General features: G+C 49.3%; 1 protein-coding gene across 1 annotated transcript in view; it reads left to right on the forward strand.

The window, feature by feature from the left end:
• Window positions 1–20371, forward strand: part of ABHD2 (abhydrolase domain containing 2, acylglycerol lipase) — a 95676-nt gene that overhangs the window by 63007 nt on the left and 12298 nt on the right. The window contains exons 6-7 of the mRNA XM_046653722.1: window positions 8869–9052; window positions 18803–18895. Coding sequence (XP_046509678.1) covers window positions 8869–9052; window positions 18803–18895 — 277 coding nt within the window. The remainder of the gene's footprint in view (window positions 1–8868; window positions 9053–18802; window positions 18896–20371) is intronic.

Below are 20371 nucleotides of genomic sequence, written 5' to 3' on the forward strand. Positions count from 1 at the left end.
GTTGAGATAGGTAGCGTTGATATAGAAGTGTGTAGCGTGGAGTCCCACAAATGCCGGTAAATGGCAGTGATTATTGTCCTCATTAGTCTTTCTGTCTCGCTTTGTGTTTTCTGTGAGCCAACTGAGAAGAGAAAGTGCGAAACTTTACTCGAACAGTCAACTGCTCAAGCCTCCACAGCAACTCCGCCCAGCTGACTGCCTGTGAGCTTCTGCAAGGGCCCATTTGAGCAGCTTTGCCTGTTGAGCATAAAATTCTCTTCTTTGAGCTTGGTCTGAGTTGTGACTCTGTTCATGGGGACGGTCAGGCCCCGGTGGTTATTCTGAAGGAGGCAGTGCTCGCTTTCCAGCTGCACAGCCTTCACGATTGGCTGCTTGTCAGATCTCGCAGTCCCCGGGGCCAGGTCACACACCTCCAGCTCAAAGCCACGGGCTTCTAAATTCAGAGTCAACTCTTACAGTCAGTGCTGGCAAGTTGTCTTTATTGTAGTACTTGCTCTATTAGCTATATTTTAAACTTTCTGAAAAGTTTTATTTTTTTAAAAAATTCCTCACTGCCTGCATCATACACTTCATAGATTTTTTTCAAAGTAGCAAATATGAAATCTTTCCCTTTTGATGAATTAAATTAAATAATATTAGCTAATCTGACTAAATGCAAAATGTGAAACTTTTAGGATGACTAGTAGAACCCACAAGGGTGAAATGTATCCATCTTTTAAATAAATTTCTTAGTGAAATAGAGTATTCTACCGTATCTGACCGGGTCCACTGCCCAGTCATGTGAATAAGATCGATGCATAATGCTTGGAAATGAAGGAAACTGTAGAACTCTTGAAGATTTTTGGAAGTGTATTTATTATAAAGAGCCTAATCTTTAATGGGAACACTGCGGCAGTAGACATGTTGGCTTGCTCTTTATTGACTTAATTCATTTCCTAACCCAGACATTGTTTGGCATATGAGTATTTTCGTCAATGATGCTGCAGGAGACCAGTAAATTCAAGAAACATTCTGCTCCATCTTTCTGTCTTTGGCTAAATGCCTTGTCTCCTCAGCCCAGTGTCATGTTCAGAGCAAAGTAGAGCTGGATCGAGTCTGCCAGCCAAGGAAATGCACTGAAGACCAGAATTATCCAGTTGTGGTTATTCTGACCTCCAGTTCTAAGACTGACTCCTGAAGTCTTACGTCCAGAAAGTGAAGAGCCAGGTGACAAAGGGTCCATGAGTTTGATCTTGATTCAAAGAGAGAAAAAAATTGGGAGTTTTTAAAAGTTTCTTCTATATCAGATGAAAGGAATAAAAATAACAACCCAGCTTTGGCCCCCACAAGGTGACTGAGTCCTTTAGGACTGTGATCCTCCTGAGAACTTATGGCCGAACACCAAGCTAGAGCCTTTTGGCTTTGAAATGGTCTCGAAAGATCTAAATTACCTTTCCCTGTGAGTTTAAGCAGGGGAGCCGGCCCTTCCCTTGGTTCCAAACACACGACTTCTGGCGCGAGACATCAAGCTGAGAAGAGGTCCCTGACGTCACAGCATCGTATTCTCTTGCTTGGAGAAGGAGCTCGTTAATGTCCAACTGAGTGTAATACTGGAATTTTTTGCTCTTTAAGCTAACTGTTGGAACCTTGATGTGAGATCTGAAAACCTCGCCTTGCTTAGAGGGCAGCATTTCACTCTTGGGAGGGCAGGAGTCCCTGTGCCTGGCTGACCATATAGTTTAGCGTCCCAACTGAGACGCCTTTGAGAGTGAAAGAGGACCTTACTGATAACATCATCAGCATCAGAATAACAGACAAACTCCAGCACACTTCAGGCAAACCAGGATGCGTGGTCACCCTGCTATAGAGCATGCTGTGGAGGTCACCCGTGATCCGGGACGTCTTGCCATAAGGAGTTGCAGACAGTGATCTTTAAGGAACTTCTCTTTTGTTTTTACTGCTCAATGTATCTGGGGATATTTGATTAGATCCTGAACTAGATGTTTCTATGAGCTTCTCATATCTGCCATTTTAACTGATGCAGACTCAATTTTGAATCGTGTTCATGATTCCAGATGAAACCATGAATCCTGTTGCCTCTGAGACAGACAGTCGAGTGTTCAAATGGCAAAAAGACACAGTGGGGAGGGGGGAGGAAGAGGAGACGGTGAAGAGAGAGGGAGAGTGGGGGGTGAAGGAGGTGAATTTGCAGAAGCTCCAGCCTCTTCGTAAAACATCTGACAAGAACCTCTGCCGAGAGTCACCGAGCGCTGAGGTGGTGCCCAGGGGCCAGTCGAGGGACTGTGATGGGAAGTAATCTCAAGAGCAGGACTGTGGAGAGGCAGACAGGGTCTGCACCCTCAGGGTAAGGGTAAGATCCCAATCCTTAACCTTCAGCCACAGGAGGTTACTTTAGGCATCCTGTACCTGAGGAAACAGCTAAATGCAGTCATTTGTGAAAATCTTTGTTTCAGAGACAAGGACAAGGCCACCTAAAGTCACAGGCAAAGAGGGCTCTTGTTTTGTTTCCGCAGCTGTTCCCTCCCCTGGGTGACTCAGCTGTGCGGTGGCCTCCCCACAGCTCTGAGAAATGATTCACAGGCCTTCCCTCTGAAAACGAGAGGGGCTGCTAGGCCGCCAGCTGCCCGCCAGTGAGCCAGGTTGTTGCCTGACCCGATCATTCTCCTGGATTAAATTTAGTGGGAAAGCTGTTTGGGTAATTCTTTCCCAGCCCCGGCACGTTACGCTAGCTGGTACTCTGTGCTTTCATTCCACACGATTCAAACTTCCTTCTCACCCGGCTAACCCTGGTGGCACACCCACCGTGTGCCAGGCGCAGGCCTGGCGTGGAGGAGACAGGTGACTCAAGGGCTCTGTCTCTTGGAACACCAAGTCTCTGGTCCCTGCATCTGAGTCTGCTTAGTCATGTTGGTGCCGTTTGAGGAAATGGCTTATGAAACAGTAGTTTTCAGGCAGCCTCAGCCTTCTCTTTGCCTCCGGGCGAGAGGTTAAGGAGAAAGGCCTTTTCTGGTCTCAGCAGGTTGCCTTTCCAAGATGGCCATGTAGTAGTCATCTCTGGAAGGCCAAGTTAGCGTCTCATATTTCATCTTGTCTTGAAAAGCTGCTGGCAAAATTAGATACCTTAATCTTGTTACTGGTGCTAATCCCATGAGGATTAAATACGTGGAACCTCATTAAAATCCTCCTAGTATTAAAAAACGGATTGCCGTAGCTCTGAGTAAAACAGCCCAGGGAGGGGCCACCATCACCGCCCATGTCGTAACTGCTGTCAGGTGGAGATCCCAGCAGGAAGGCCCATCCCGGGGCTGGGCAGACCCGCATCCTTGCCCCCCTTGCCTGGGAGAGATGGCAGCTCTTCACAAGACACGGCTTGTCCAACGGCTCGTCCAGTGTTAGGCAGGGCTGGCCTTTATCCAAAGCAGACATGTTCGTATTTAATGAAACTGAGGTTCCCAAGGTACCTGCACAGTTAGCTGTAATTGCTCCTCGGCAGCGCAGCCAATCCAGTTTCATAGCTGCCCGGTGTCATCGGAGCATCTGCTCCAGGTCTCCAATACTTAGGCTCAAACCTGGGTGAAGGTAGATGCGTGTAAAAGGAATCAGAGGGCAAGCAAGTAAGACATTTAACAATTAAATAGTTAATCCCTGCATTCCTATGCTGTAGATCTGGGAGGCCAGGCAAAGGAGTGGGCCTTGGGGTCGGACACGGCTCCGGAGTCCCGCGCTGCCATTCACTCACCGTGTGATGTTGGGGGAGTCATTTCCTCCCTTTCAACCTGCTTCCTCGCCTGTGTTTAGGTTCCTAGTACAGAGCCTGGGACGTGGTGCATCGAGCTTCCTCCGTTCGCTTAGGTCGTACTGACTGTGTGCCCAGTAGGCGTTGGGCCCACGGATACAGTGGTGAATGAGACCAAGAGCATCTTTGCTTTTTGGAGTTTACAATCTAATGAGGCTCATTCAATGTTAGAACAAAACGTAAAGATATAAATAATTAGCCAAGGCATAAACAAAATTAGGCAGAACCTCAGGGAAATGGTGGAGAAGTAAAAATTTTGGTAACAATTGAAAATAAGTCCCTCACTAGCGTTTCTTACCGCAAATAATGCCCCCCCACCCCAAGCTGCAAACCCACTGCTCCAGCGTGAGGGGGATGTCGGGTGTACTGAGCATTGTTGAAACTGATCGAAGGGGATTTAAACATCTTTTTTATTCTGCATTTTCACTAGATTTTTAAACTGGCTGGAGTTTTATTGAAGTAGTAACATATATACATAGTAAAAACATTCAAACAGGGCGAAAATCTACATGCAGTGAGTCAAACTACATCTCCCTCCCACCCTAGACCCCCGAATCTCCTGTCCAGAAAATGGGTTGGCCACAGTTCTTCAGCGAATGTTCAGTCAGATATGTGTGCGCATATAATCCCACAAGTGCACCGAGATGGGGCCTCCCCCGCCGCTCCGCCCTCATTCTTGTCCCTGGCTAAGATGGCTCAAAGTCATTGCACATCAGCAGGCCGGCCCCTATGCTGTTCTTTTTCACAGCAATTTAACGAGTCCTCCATTGACGGACATTTAGGTTGTTTCCGATTCTTTGCTGCTACAAACAGCTCTGCAGTGAATATTCTTACATATCTTTGCACACACGTGCACACATCTTTGCACACATGTGCAGCATAAAGTCTCCCAAGTGGAATTCCTGGACCAAAGTTTGTCCTTTTAAAAACATTAGCAGATGTTGTAACCCCATTGCCTTCTAGGGGCTATCGCAGTGCACACTCTGTGGATGGGCCAGAGGACCTGTCACCCACACCGTCCCCAGTCTTGGGTATTGGCAAACTTGTTCTTTTTTTTCTAATATGGGCAGTGGAAAATGACTTCTAATTGTCGTTTTAGTTTGCGTTTATTTAACTATGAGTGATAGGAAGCATCTTTTCGAACTGCCCTTTTACAAGACAAAAGAAACAGGAAATTGAGGTTTCATCCAGCTTTCCTGTCAACTAGGACAGTGGTTCTCAAAGTGCGGTCCCCGGACCAGCAGCGTCAACATCACCTGGGAACTTGTTAGAAACGCAGATTCTCAGCCCACCCGGACCTCTGGATCAGAACTTCTGCAGGCGGGGCCCAGCCGTCTGTGTCGTAACAGGCCCTCTGGTCAGGCCCCACCCCTCGAGTTTCTGATTCAGTAGGTTTGGGAAGAGGCCCGAGAACATGCGTTTGGAACTGGTCCCCGGGCAGTGCTGATGCGGCTCGTCCAGGGTCCACACTTTGAGGACCACGTGGCTGGAGCATCATTCTTGCGGTGATGTATAACCCCAATGCAGAGGCAGGGCAGCGCCCCCATGTGTGAAGGTTGTTTACTGCAAGTGGAAAGGAAAGAAGTCTGCGAAGAGAGCTTCCAGAGACAGCATGGGACAGCGTGCCTCAAAAAATGCTTCCCCGCATCCGTCTGAGCCGGAGAGATCATTGGTCCTTCGACCAGGGGTTCTCAGCCCTGCTTGCACTTTGGACTCACCTGGGAATCTTGCAAAAGAACATCCATGCCTGGGTCCCAGCCCCAGATACTCTGATTTAATTAGTCCATGGGGGGCCCAGGCATCAGTGTTTGTTGTTACTGTTTTACAAGATCCCCAGGTGACTCTAATGTGCGGTCAGATTGAAGAACACTGCTTTGGAGAAAAATCTAGAAATCTAGATGGGCCTTTTTAAGGGTTAAGCTACAATTCTTTGTTTAAATGATTTTTTTCCTAATTGTGGTAAAATACACATAAGATAGAATTTCCTATCTTCACCATTTTTAGGCACACAGTTCAGTAGTGTTAACTGCATTCACGTTGTTGTGCAGCTCATCTCCAGGACTCTTTTCATCTTGCAAAACAAAGCTCTGTACCCATTAAACAACGACTCCCCGTTCCCCTCCCTCCAGCTTCTGCAACCATCTTTCAACTTTCTGTCTCTGAATTTGACTGCTCTAAATACCTCAGACAAGAGGAATCATACAGTATGTGTCTTTTTGTGTCTGGCTTATTTCACTTAACATAATGTCCTTTGGGTTCACCCATGTTGTAGCCTGTGTCAGCGCTTCCTTCCTTTTTAAGGCTGGATAATATTCCATTGTACGGATACCGCATTTTGTTTATCCACTCAACTGTTGATGGGCACTTGGGTTGCTTCCACCTTTAGACTATTGTGAATAAAGCTGCCATGAACATGGTTGTACTTAAATGGTATTTTTAAAAGAAAAGGGAATTAACAGTTGTAATAGTAGTTAACATTAAATGCTTATCATGTTCCAGGCCCTGGTTTTAGCCCTTTACCTTTGTCACCTTACTGACTCCTCCAAATAACTCTAGGAGGCATTTGCTATTATTACCTCCATTTTACAGATGGGGAAACAGACCCAAGATGGTTGGGTAACTTGCCCAAGGTCGTAGTACCTCCCAGAGTTCCCTCGTGATAAAGATAAAGTTGTCGAGTATTTGTTAAAAGAACCCGTTCCCAGGCCCCCCCTGTTCCTATGGATGCCGAGCCTCCAGCAGGGCACCTGGAAGCTGTAGATTGTCCTTGTCCCTGGGGGTTGCTGGTCATCAGAGGGAAGTTGGCAGTGTTTGGGGCCAATAACTGGTAGGCCCAGGCGGTCGACCACAGAGCCCTTCACTCAGCCGGGACGCCGTGCTGCCTCATCCAGGCCGTGTCTGGAAGGCCCCTTACGGCCTGAGGGAGGTGAACAGATGTCTCTAATGGGATTTCTGAATTTTCATTTGTTGTGTGACCGAGTGCCTGTGATAGCAGCTGAGTGCATTTGAAGACCCCCCTCTCTCACATCATGGCTCCCCATTTTAAAGCCAGCATTCCCTGGAGGTACAATATTCCTTCCATTGCTACCTTTTTAGAAAGAGAAACTTGGGCGAATGGCCTAGGTGGGGACAAAAGGCTGGCATTTCAAATCCCAAAGTCAAGAGTTCAAGGTTCCTTCGGGAGCCTGTCACCAGAACCCATTCAGAGGCCGTCAGGATCCACTCAAGTCAGTAGCTGTTTATTGGAGGCCTGCAAACTGCCACAAGGCCTGCTGGGCACAGGAGGGAGAAAACAGGAGCTGTCTGATTCTCCCTGGAGAGAAAGACTTCCCGCTCAGAGTGAAGGAAACCTGCGTCTTTCCACGCTGGGAGGGAGCAGCTCTCAGCCTCCAGCTTTGCCTTTAGTCTTAAGTATCTTTTGCCACCTTCTGAGCCTCAGGAGCTCCCAACACTTTGTGACTGTGATCATTAGTCGAAGTCCAGGGGATATTGTGTGAAAAGAGGCGTGAGGGGGCCTCCGGAATGTGAGGAATACTCCACGTCTTGATCTGGGTAGTGGTTACATGGCTGTAAACATGTATGAATTCATCAATTGTGCACTTTCCTGAGTGTATGTTATACCTCGTTAAAAAGACAAAACGACAGGGCAGCTTTATGTGTATTGTTACGCAATGGTTTCTAAGAGACACTGTTTAAAAAAAAAAAGCTAAGCAAGGTACTAAACAATATGTATGCTACCATTGATATTTTTAAAAAGAGTATAGGAAATTACCTTTTACCACATCTTTTATGCCTGTTAAATTTTGTGCCGTGTGCATGAATTAGCTCTTCGAAATTTTTTTTAGTGCAGATTCCTGGGCCTGGCCCTCATCTTGCTGAATGAGCTTCTCTGGGGGTGAAGCCCAGGAATGCCCATTTCTAACACCCTCTCCAGGGGACTTGATGCGCACTGCAGTTCGAGAACCCCTGCGTGGGGTTGTGCTGGCCTCGCTTAGGCTGCATCCCAATATAAGAGAAAGAGGATATAATGAGGGTTGCCCCAGGATCAAAAGGCCGTGCCCCTACGGCTTGCTGGTTCAGAAAGGAGCTCAGCTCCTGTTAGGGATGTCGAGACCTCTGAGCTGGTGCAAGGTCAGCAGTGTGTTTCCACTGTAAGGCCATACTCTACTCATGCCGCTCTGTCTTGGACATGCTTCTTGCCAACATCCCTAACTTTCCCTGTTGGGTTTGATTTTAAATTGGCTCCCTCAAGAGCCAGGGTTGGGTCTTAGAAGGATGTGATACATCTCTTCACCAACCTACAGCCAATAACCTCCTCCTCTTAGCAAAGCTGCTGAGACATAACCTGGCTTCACCAGCTTCCCTAGGGGACCCCAGCCGAGGTCATCCCTTCTGGGCGAACGAGGCCCCAACGCGCTCTCCGCTGGGAAAGCTCCTCTGCGTGTCTCTGAATGGGTCTGCCTCCCTTGGCACCCCGTCCTTACGTCACCGAGAACATTTTATCCTAGTCTATAGAGCATCCAGCCCGTCCCTCCGGACTGAAGTTTGTCTTTCCTTCCTTCCCCCATGCTGACAAGAAGAGCCTGTAAATAACATCCGCTTGGTGCTTTTCTTAACACCGTGAATCCTTGTACACGTGGGTATCGCATCCTGTTTTGTAGCCTGAGAAGCTAATCCCAAAGGTGTTGCTCTTGCTTTTGTTAGCATCTGTGTGTGAGCAAATGTGCTCCTGCGCGCCCTGAATACCTGTTTTGATTTCCATGAGCATCTAGACGGGTTTCTCACCAGCCACCTTGAAAGGAGCTGTGCACACCTGTTAAACATGGTACCTCCCCTCGTGGGTACTGCCAAGGCCATGTTTCCTCTTATACTGAGGGGCATCTGGAAACTTCTCTCCAGGTATCCCAGGAGAAGTGTCTGTCTGTCTCTCTCCACACACACGCCATACAGATATGTATTTCTCTCTCTCTCTCTCTGTTAGTATCTTGGCACCCGTTTAGTAACCCTCCAGCTTGCACTTTCTCCGATCTCGTTGCACCTCAAGTGATTGAGCGGCTTGACTCTGTCCACAGGCTGCACCTGGGAGTTCGGAGCCATGGTCAACTACATCAAGAAGACGTACCCCCTGACCCAGCTGGTCGTTGTGGGCTTCAGCCTGGGCGGCAACATCGTGTGTAAATACTTGGGGGAGACTCAGACAAACCAAGACAGGGTGCTGTGCTGCGTCAGCGTGTGTCAGGGCTACAGCGCGCTGAGGTGAGTGACCCCCACACATGCGCCCACTCCTTTCTTCCCTCAGGTCCTTCCCTTAGTGCCTGTTTATTGAGATGCCCCAGTGCACCAGACGCTGGTCCGTGAAGACCAGGGGAAATGCTGTAGCCGACCCAGCAGAAGTTTCTGGGTCTCAGATTCACTTTGTTTTGCTTCCACTTCATACAATGGGGTTGCCCTCTCAGACCCCTTCAGTCTGGGCAATGCAGCCATATTATGGGATCAGATCTGTAGCTGACCACAGTCCCCCTGAATAGCGCTGTCTCCCTGCGGAGGCTCCGTGAGGCAGCTCACTGTGCTGATGCTCCGGGAGTTTTGTGGGACAGTGGGTTTCTGAAGGACACGGGAGACGGGCAAACCAGGACCTGAGAGCTAGGCCTCGTGATCCCAGGTTCCTCCTCCCTACAGAAGAGTGAGTGTCAGATGGCATCTGGAAGGGATCTGTAGAAAGCATTTAATCTGAGTCCTCGCCTTCAAATATTCCTCTCTTAGGCATCCCCAACATCCACTCACAGGAGATGACCAAAGGGTCAGGGTTGATCTTGCCCCTTAGTCTCCTGCCAGCAGGACCCTGCAGGGTGAGTCCTCTGAGGGCATCATCTTCCACTCTGACTCCCCTCAAGATCAGTGTTGTCCCAGAGTTCTCGAGGGTCACCACACTCACACACTTAGACACACACTCATTCGCACACATCTCTCCAGACTCTTCAAATGCATTCATGTACTTGCCTGTGCTCATTCTTCATGATAATGTCTTTTGTTAGAAATGCAGTTGACCCATTATTAAAGATCTCTTGAAGAAATCCAAAATCACACAAGAAAGTAAAAAAGTCTCCCTTATTGATCCAGCCTAATGCCAAACGGTCCTTATAAGTAATAAATGAATCCTTCCTTTTTGCCTCACCCATATCTCTCATGGTGTAGTTTAAACCTATTTCATCATTTTCGGATGGATAGAGGCCATGTTGTTTCTAAAAATATGTTACTGGAGTTTGAAGCCAGCACATCCAAAGGACAAATGCAGGCCTAGAATTCAGCCTCTGCCCACGAGGCTTAACCTGGCCAGAAAGGATTTAAATGTACCCAAAAGTAGGCGTGAAAGACATCCCTGATGGAACCTTTCCTGACTTCTAGGACCAAGGCCTGGGTTCCAGTTTTCCTCGCCTGCAAAATGGGGATGACAGTAATAATAAATAGTAGCTACCTCATAGCGCCATTGTGAGGGCGAGAGGAGTGAACGCCTATGAAGGCCTTAGCACAGTGCCAGCACATAGCAAGCTGGTAGTCACTGTCATTATCATTGCTAGTCACTGTAAAATGGGCAGTGGGGTAGGTCAGTGGGTCACAAAGACCGGTCTGGTGAGCTGGTCACTGTCTCACTTCACTGAGACTCACCTGGGCAATCATGTTAGAAATAAATTCAGTTTCTTGGGCCCCACCCGTGGAGATTCTGATTCATGAATCTGGGCCTGAGGCCAGGAATTGGCCTTTGGACACATTTCAGAGGTGGCTCCTGATGTTTAGCTTCGTTTAGCTGTCATTGGGCCGGGCGCCTCAGTGGTCTCTCCGGCTCTGGTCTTACAGGCCCAGGGTGGTCCCCCCGTCTCTCCTTGGGACGGTTGGGAATCCCCCTCCACTCCCCTTGGCACTTGGAGAGCCAGCTGAAAGGACGTGTTCCTTCATCCCTGCTTTACTAGGAAGATTTCACTCCCAGCTCATGGCCCGTATGTAACCAGAGTTCACCAAAGTCCCCTCCTGACCAGTGACTGGGATAATGGAGAGGGGAAACGGGGCATACCACAGGATTCAAGGGAGCAGGGCCCTGCAGGAGGACCTTGCCTGCCCGCACCTGACGGATGCTCCATTTTTCGGCAAGCCTTCTATCCTCCGTGCAGTTGGCGTCGCTGGAGTCCCTTCCCAGACCGAGTGCTCTGAAATTACCGTGAGCTCTGACTTTGTGTTCAGAGAGCCCCGGATTTGATAACTGGGAGGATGTAGGACAAGTTAGTTTTCTTTTTTTTTCCCATGTGCAACATCTCAAATGACAACGGCTTCCTTTGATTTTGCTGCCGTGGCGCCACCTGCTGTTGGCAGAAGCACACGATGCTCACGTTTGGGGAACCAAGATGTGCGGACTAAGGCAGGGGTGTCAGAAGCTGGGAAATCACGATCTGTGAGGTGCTATACCTTTTGTAGACATCGTCTACACCAGCCCTCTTTGAGACCCTCAAGATGCTCATACTTGTAATTACCTATTGTCGCATCACTCTCCTGCAGCGAGGAGAGAGAGAGGCAGCTTTGTCCTCTGGAGCACAGAGAACTGATGCTAGGGCTAAGACCTGTGGCCCCACAAGGGAGCTGGTGGCAGGTCAGGGAGACACGTCCCCTCTGTGTGCTGCCACTGCCCAGGGCTCAGGTCCCCTCGACATTTTAACGAGATCTGCTCACCAAAGGACAGTGCCTTACTTTAAACCAGTGTCACCTTTCTTTCCTGCCAAGGCTTGAGAGCCATGAGCCTTTTCGGCGCTGGGATGATGGCAGCCGTGCTTCCTTTACGCCGAGGTGGAGCCGCGAGGGCTCGCCGCCCCCTTCAGGGCCACACACTCGGGAGTCCGTGCTTCCGGTAAATCCCTCCCAGTTGAATCTAGAGAGCTGCTTGTCAGTGACCGTCCCCTCCCTCTGGCTTCTCAGCTCCGTAGCTCACCTCCCTCTAGCCAGAGCCAGTTCAGGCACAGAAGCCAGCGCCCGCTTGCTGTAGTGAGCAGAGTCTAGCCGCTGCTGACAAGCTTGCCTTGGAGGACGTGCTGACCGCTGAAGGAGGGGCGCGAGCCCTGGAAGCTCATGGTGTGGGGCCGGCTGGATGTGCTTCCTCAGCAAACCGCGGCCAGCCAGCCCTGGCAATCTGCGTACTCTGGTTTCGTTAATCATCTGCAACTTTATTGTGAAAAGCCTCGATGATGACTTCACCCAGCAAACTGCGACCAGACAGGAGGGTGACAGGGACCAATAGTGGTGCCAGAAGATTACCCGCAGATTCATTCACTCATGGATCCCTTCAGCTAGACTCCCTTCTAGGGAGTGGGGACAAGGCATAAAAGTTCCCCACCCTCATGGGGCTTAACAAGAAAGGAAAGGGGGGCCAGCCCAATGGCATAGTGGTTAGGTTCACATGCTCTGCTTCAGCAGCCTGGGGTTCGCCGGTTTGGATCCTGGGTGCGAACCTACATACCGCTCATCAAGCCATACTGCTGTGGTGTTCCACATACAAAAAAATAGAGGAGGATGGGCACAGATGTTAGTTCAGCGACAATCTTCCTCAAGCAAAAAGAGGAAGATTGGCAACAGATGTTAGCCTGAGACCAATCTTCCTCACCAAAAAAGCCGAAAAAAAAACAACCAAGCATTTTATTACAGTTTGGGTATAAGAGATAGTCTGTATCTGAGGGCCTCACAGCACTTAATAACAGAATGGTGTTTACAAAGCAGCAAACCAACAAATACATGTCACTAATAGATTGCACACTAGGCATATGGGTGCCAAGGAAGTCCTCAGTCAAGTGGGGAGGGGTTTTGGAAGGAGGTGAGAATCAGGAGGAAGTAGCCCAGTGCCCAGGCCGGTGGCAAGGGCCCCTTACAGGACAACAGAGGGATAACCAGATCTCCCAAAAGGCAGTCCTGCTCCCGGCTGAGTGTGCGTGTGAGTACCGCTGAGTTTAGCACTGTAACGTCCCCATGTTAGCAGGCTTTCCTGCCATGGAGAAGGGCTGGGCACCACTTTCCCTACCAATGGCGCATCTGTTCTCTCCTTTGCTTTTAGTGGGCAAACTCCAGGCTGTGGGTGAGTTTATGAGCAAAGCGAGCATTATTGTTCATCAAGTCCTTCTATAGAACTGTACCTTCATCAAGCCTGGGTTTACAGTCGAAGAGCTGTCCAGCAGCTTAAGATTCAGTAATTGTGTATCAGAGCTAAGCACGGGAAAAATCTGCTGAGTTCAGACAAAACTGTGGGCACAACTCCAACCTAGGAAACGGCTTACCTTTTGCACCACTGGGTTGTGAAGCTGACCACACGGCTTGCCCTCACTGCCTTGGGGATTATTGTTTATTTTTCGTTGTTAATTTTTTTAATCAGAGAAATGAGGGTGTCTGACATGCCCTTTGACTTAGCGATCCCATTCCTGTCAAAGTACATCCTAAGGGAAACACTCTGATGAGAAAGGAAGGGGGTTTGCCTGTGGTCAGCCCTCCTCCTGGCCGAGCTCCCTGCCCCATGTGGCCACAAAGCCCAGCCGGGCAGGCATGAGGGATTGGGGCCCACTCCCCGGCCAGGCAGAGGGGAGGTTTTCTTTCGCCTGCAATCTCAAGCTGAACTAGCTGGAAGTAATGACCTCCCTGGAGGTCGGCCCTGCCCCTGAACCACCTGCTAGCTCGGAGCCCTCTGCCTGGGTCCGTCCTCTCAGAGGCCACCCTGTTCAAGGCTGGTCCTGGCTTTGCTCCCACTGCAGCACGACTGTCTTGTAGGGCCAAGTTAGAAGTAACTCACATGTCCAGCATGAGGGAGAGTTGTAAATTATCACACTCAAATTTAGTGGAAGACAAAGCAGCTTTTATCTTTCAAAATCAAGAAAATGCGTAACATGACAGATTATGTATATTAAAAGTAGAGAGGGGGCCGGCCCAGTGGTGCAGCAGTTAAGTTCGCACATCCCCTTCGGCGGCCCAGACTTCACTGGTTCAGATCCTGAGTGCGGACATGGCACCACTTGGCAAGCTATGCTGTGGTAAGCGTCCCACATATAAAGTAGAGGAAGATGGGCACGAATGTTAGCTCAGGGCCAGTCTTCCTCAGCAAAAAGAGGAGGATTGGCAGCAGATGTTAGCTCAGGGCTAATCTTCCTCAAAAATAAATAAATAAAAATAAAATAAAATATGTTAAAAAAAAAAAAAGTAGAGCGGAAGGCCACTATGTAAAAATATGATTGTAGGGAGGGAGAGATGGGCAGTTGTACTTTAGTGGGTATAGAGTTTCAGATTTGCAAAATGAAAAAGTTCTGGAGATCTCTTACACAACATTGTGAATATACTTAACACTACTGAGATGTATACTTAAAAATGGTTGAGATGGTAAATTTTATGGTATGTGTTTTATACCACAATTTAAAAAAAAAAAGATAGTACCTGGGCAAGCCTGGAAGGGAACCGCCTCCCTCCACAAGTAAAAGTAGTTTTCTTACATCAGTGTCGTCACATTCTGGGAAAATTCTTAATGCAGTTTAATTTTAAAGTTTCATTAACATATTGCTTTCAAGGTATTTTTTCATACTGCCTAGCTCCACATCCCATAAATTCATCACCAGTCTTAATTTGCAGGACCCCTGCCTTCTTTCCCCTTTTGGGATATGAGTCATATGTGCCCATCCCAATCTCACAGAAGCACTCTCTCATTCTCATCCTCCATATTTTCTCAAAGACCACAGGAAAGCTGTTGGGCTCTTCTCATAGTCTCTCAGCACTCTGAGATGTAATTTATTTGAGCCAGGAGAATTTAATTCTTTTGGGCGTTAAATGCATTCTTTCCCCAGTTCATTCTCTCCCAACTTCAATTCCTTTTCATCAATGCTTGGTCCACTCGTTTTGCAAAGTACGAGTTGGAAAGTTGAGCTTTCTCTCATCAGTCCCCCATCAGGGTAAAATGGTTGGCTCAGCTCTTCTTTCCCTAATTGATGGCCCCAAACATAATTGTAGACACCTGTACCTGAACCCTCTTCTAAGTGGTTTAAAAATCCATCTCCTTCCACAACACCTTTTAAAATTCTATTAACCGTTCAAAGAGAAATCCCTCACCAGCAGATGGCTGGGAAACCAGTATGGATAATGTCTTATTATTTAATGTTACATTGGTTAGAAGTAAAGGTTTTAAAAGAACTTTATTTGTTTTGACAATAGTTAAGTAGGTAGGTGGATGGATAAATTTCTTTAAAAGTCCATACAGATCGTTCTGGAATAAGACTCCCAGTGAAGCCAAGCTGGTTTTGGGGGAAGTACCCCGGCTTGGGTGCCCATTTTGTGGTTTGCATCAAGAAGTGTAAAATTCATTTCTTCCATCTGATCTGGCAGATCTCACCCAAACATTCTCCACAATTTTTCCACCTTGGACTTTGGACTCAATGCAGGTCTGTGTTTTCTTGCCATATAGCACTTTTCTGCTTCTCTTTCTGAAAACTTTCCTTATTTTGAACAGCCACCCAGTATCCATCACAGGGTTCCTTCCAATCCTGGTCCCCTCTCAGCAAATCTCACCGATCCCTCTGAGATCTGTGTACAATCCTGAGTCAAGTTCGCCTTGGGTGTGCTCTGCCCAGTGCCATACTGATACCTGCAGCTGTAAATGTCATCTTTCCCTCCCCTTCTTGCCTATTTGCCCTCGTGACTCTGCTATTCTCATCACCCTGTCATACTTGAAGCCTGTCTGCCTGTTGTCTCCTTTTCATCTGCGTGTTCCCTCCCTATCACTTTCACCTTTCTCTTTAAACCCTCTTGGTTGAGTCATCTAGTTTCCAGGCAGACATTCTCCTCGTTCTTATAAGACGCATGCTCCATCTAGCCCAGGAGCCTGCCCAGCCTTCAGGGCTCTTCAGCCGAGGCCAGGGTTCAGACCCAGTCTTGACACCACTAGTTGGCCAGCTCTCTGCTTACCACCCCTGTCTACCAAATTCCATCTACCACTAGCAGAAGCAATGAAAACACCACCAAGGTTCCCCAGGGCGGCCTCTGTCACCTCTGTGATAGAACTGTCTAGATGCTTGAGCCATGGAGCAATCTGGGTGTGCAAATGGATTCTCTAGTTCAATGCTCTAATTTGACAGATGAGGAAACCGAGGCTTGGAGAGGTGAAGTGGCTTGTGCAGAGTTTGGCAAACTACCTGGTGGCGTCACATGGGCCATAGTTCAAATCCTTGCTCTAACTCTTGCCAGCCCGGTGGCCTGGACATCTTGTTAGACCCTCATCCCATCGCCAGCCCCAAGGCTCGTTTGCCGCACTAGCCTGGTCCTGTCTCCTCCCTCCCACTGCAAGAAGAGGGCGGATAAATTGGAGTTTGGCTTGATGGGAGCTGCATGAGTGAGGGTCCTGATGAGGCTATGTGTAGAGAGGTCCCGAGAACCTGCTGGTCTCTTTACCATCCCTGAAGATGGTGGTTGAGGCTTGAAATCAACCAGTTAATACTGATTTTGACTCTTGTCTGTATCTCTTTGATCTTTGATTCTGCCCAGCAGGGCAAATGATTTTCAGTAGCTCATGATCCGTAATGATTTTCTATCTTCTTTCTTTCTCTTCCTCCTTCTTCATTATTATGGAAAATTTTAGACACATACAAAATAGAAAGAGTAGGATGTTGAACCCCCCATGCACCCACCACCAGCTTCAACAATTCTTAACTAACTCTAAGCCACTCTTGTTCCTTTACACCACATCCACTCACCCCTCTCCCGTAAACTGGATTATTTTAAAGCAAATCGCAGACATCGTATCATCTGTAAATATTTCACTCGGTAGCACTAAAAGACTCTAAGGACTTTTTCTTAAACATAACCACAATACCGTTATCACACCCGAAAAGTTAACAATAATTCCCGAATACCCCATTTCCAGTCTAGTGTTCAGATCTCTTTGATTGTCTCAGAAGTGTTTTCACAGCTGGCTTATTTGAATCAGGATCCACATAATGCCCACACTGCATTTACTGATTTGTCCCCTAAGTTTCCTTTAGTCTATAGGTTCCCCTCTCTTTGATTTCTTTTCAGGTTATTGTTGGAATTGAAGAAATCAGGGCTTCTTAAAATAAATGGAAGGAATGTTTTTATCACACATTGATATTGATTAAGTCTTATTAAATCAATATAAAGTTACCAAAGATACTGGGAATCAGTGTTAGCCAGTACTGACTGGGTGAAACATTGGCCCCAGCATCCTTGTCCCTGCCCTTCTTTGAGCCCTGGGCTCTGTGGATCCCTGGAGCCTTTCAGCAAGTGGCACCTGTGGAGTTATTCAGTTGAGAATCTTCTGCAGTGCTGGAGCATCCTCTCATATCTTAAGTTTGTGGTCAGCACCTCCTCCCTTCCCCACCTCTGCACTCCCTCTAATATGAGGGGGACGCTAACAAAAACAGTCGGGAGGTCAGCAAAGGGAGAAACGGATGAGGGCGAGAGACAGCTGGGATCCCAAGACCGTTGGCCCCCTGGGGAAGGGGCAGCCTGGGGATCACAGGTCAGAGGACGGGCGCCGCCCAAGGCAGCAGGTGTGGTTCACTGACTGGCCAGCCCCCTCCTGCCTCCCTCAGACTGAGAGGCAAGTGTCCACAGGGCCCCCTTAGCTGGGGTCCCACCCATGGTGCTCTGGCCTGTCCTCTTCCTGCCGCTTTGGGGAGGGCCCCCGCGCGTTTATAGCATGGCCTTTTGACCTTTGAAGGGGATGTTAGTCTACACTCTGAGCTTCAGCCCGTGTCTCATGAGCATGGCACAGCCCATGAAATCCTCACACCCTTTGTCTTTTAACTCCCCACTGGCTCTTGTTTTTTAACCATAATATTATGGGAAACAGTTGCCATTCCAAATTTGAAGTGTGGCAGCTTTGGGGAAATTGCTTTTAGAAACTAGTTTTAAGAGCTGCCTGTGAACCACCCAGTCTCCTCTCCTGCCATCTAGAGTGTGAAATCGATGGATTCTGTGTGGGACTGGTGACACCAGACCCATTCCCAGCATGCATCAGGCCTCGAGACCCAGAAACCGGCAGGAGGGTTAGCGTGGGCGGAGTGGTGGGAATCAGCCGTTGGTGTTTGTTCCCTTGACATGAGGCTGGGGCAGCCTGCTGCGGAGGCCGTCGAGAAGGCTGGCCGTGCCGTCTCCTCCCGCCGTGCTGGGTGGCGGCCAAACACGGGCTCTGGAGCCGAGCAGGCCTGGCCCAGACTTCAGCCGTACTCACTGTTCTGTGCGACCCAGGGCCGGTCCCTTGACCTCTCTGAGTCCTTGGTCTCCTGATCTGGAAACGGGGATGGTATTACCTGCCTAGTGCCACTGCTGGGGGGTTCATGGTGACCTCAAGTCAGGCAGGCCTAGCTCGTGCCCACCACACGCCCTGGCTGTGGAGGCAGAAGGACTCAAGACCAGCCCCTCCACTGTGCCCAGACGGGCGTGTCGCCTCCCTAGCTCTCCCTCCATTCCTCCCCCTTACATGTTCCGGGCTAATCAAAGGAAGCTCCAATTGTGTGATTTCCCTTTCCCTCTCAAACAGCAAGAAAAGAATTTTTCTTAGATTTTTCCTGCACTGTAGCTTGGCCCACCCACCCTTTCCCTACCCTCTCCTGTTATTAACCCAGGAAACCTTGCTTTCAGGGTGGGAGGTGTTTGAATGACAGTTGAAGCTGGCTTTGGTTCTGGCAGGTTCTAGCAGGGTCTGTGACTGAGAGAAGTGGGGAACGGGGTGTCAGGAGTGTCACCCACGAAGCCTCGGGCCCTACAGAGGTTTCTCCGTGGGGTCTCGCGGTCAGCAGGGCTGTGGTGACCAGCGGTTTCTCTGCAGATCGTTTGAGTCCCGCGTCCAAGGCCCTGTGCCCACGGAGGGAGCTGGTGCTCTCCGGGCAGGCACCTTCCCCAGGGGCGAGGGCCTCGGCTCCCGGCCTGTGCCCGCCGCGTCCCCTCCCGGCCGCGGTCCCCTCACTTGGGCTGTGCTTCCCCCAGGGCCCAGAAGACCTTCATGCAGTGGGATCAGTGCCGGCGTTTCTACAACTTCCTCATGGCGGACAACATGAAGAAGATCATCCTCTCGCACAGGTACGCCCCTTCCCTCTCCCGGCAGACAGCTCCTCTCTGCTTATTCCAGAATCCTGTTTCTCCAGGGGAAAAAAAAAAAAGGGCAGGGGTGGTGCCGATTCCACGGTGGCCACCTTGTTCCGAGCCACCAAGTTCACCGCATCGCTTTCTGCTGTCATAATTCCCCACGAATCCGAGACAAGAAGCCCACTCTACACGGTTCCTCCCCGAGTTAGAGCAGCCCTGAGGGCAGCTGGTCGCTGCTTAGGAGCCTTTCTTCTTCGGCCGCGTTTGTGCTCACGGATCAGGATTCGTGCTCTGCTGGCTCCTGGGGCTCTGACCACGCAGCAGTTTGACACAGTCCAGCCACTGGGACGAAGCGCAGCGTCCGCAAAGTTCCCTGGCTCGTCCTGCCTCTCCCTCGGGATCCCCGAGTGGGCTGGCCCCTGACAGAGCGTGCCTGGCGTGCTGTAGCACCCGGTGAACGTCACTGAGGATTTCTTCCCCTTGGTTATCATTGACAATGACAACCACGTCATCGTCATCTCTCCCTCCTCCCCTGCTCCTCCCCTCCCGCTGGACAGGGTCACTCAGAGCCCCCCGGCCTCTCCCACACTGTGCCCTTGTAAGAATGCCCTTCCCATCATCTCTGCTTGTCCAAACCCACCCCATCCTTTCAGGCCCATCTCAGTCTTCCCCCATGAATCCAACTCTTCCACCCGCCAGTTGTTTTCCCGTTGCTGCCGCCGTGTGAATCCTGCGTCTTGAACTAAACTGTCAAGCGCTGGAGGGCTGGGGCTTCTTTGATTTCCCCCAGAGCCTGGCACATAACGGGCCCTCAAAAAATACAGCTTTAGGGGTTTTCTTACGCCATCCTAGGAAAAGCAATCTGACTGAATGATCAGTTTCTTACTCTCTTTTTCTCCTTGGTTAAAAGAAAATGTGGTACTTCCCGGCCCGACCACGCACCCCAGATTGGGCTTCCTGTGGGCGGGGTTCACCAAGGGCTGGTGCCGCCAGGCCGCCCGGCATGTCCTCAGGTCCTCGTGTTGGCTGGGTGGAGGATGGAGACAGACCGTGTCCCCCATGCTGGCTGGACGTAAACTATTTCCTTTCAGCTTGTGGTGTTTGAGCGTCTGTTGTCTGCTGGGCCCTGAGTCGGGAGTGACTCTGACTCCAAGACCCAGCCCTCTCCGCACCTCTGGAAGGGAAGGTGGCTCCTCCCAGGGGACATTTGTTCTGCTACAGGGCCCACTCTTGCCACTAATTAATTAGTCTGGAAGGTCCATCATGTAATTCATAAAAATTGGGAGAGTCTTCTGAATGTGCTTTAAGTATATTTACATTCTTTAAATTTACCACAGAAAGCCAAACATCTAGAAAATTTAGGGACACTATTTTATTTTTCATCAGCACTGTCCAGTTTTTTTTTTCCACTTCTATTGAGATATAACTGACACGCGGCACTGCATAATACGGACACTTTAAATTGTAAGT

Source organism: Equus quagga, chromosome 2 (assembly GCF_021613505.1).
Source record: "Equus quagga isolate Etosha38 chromosome 2, UCLA_HA_Equagga_1.0, whole genome shotgun sequence".
Lineage (NCBI taxonomy): Eukaryota > Metazoa > Chordata > Mammalia > Perissodactyla > Equidae > Equus > Equus quagga.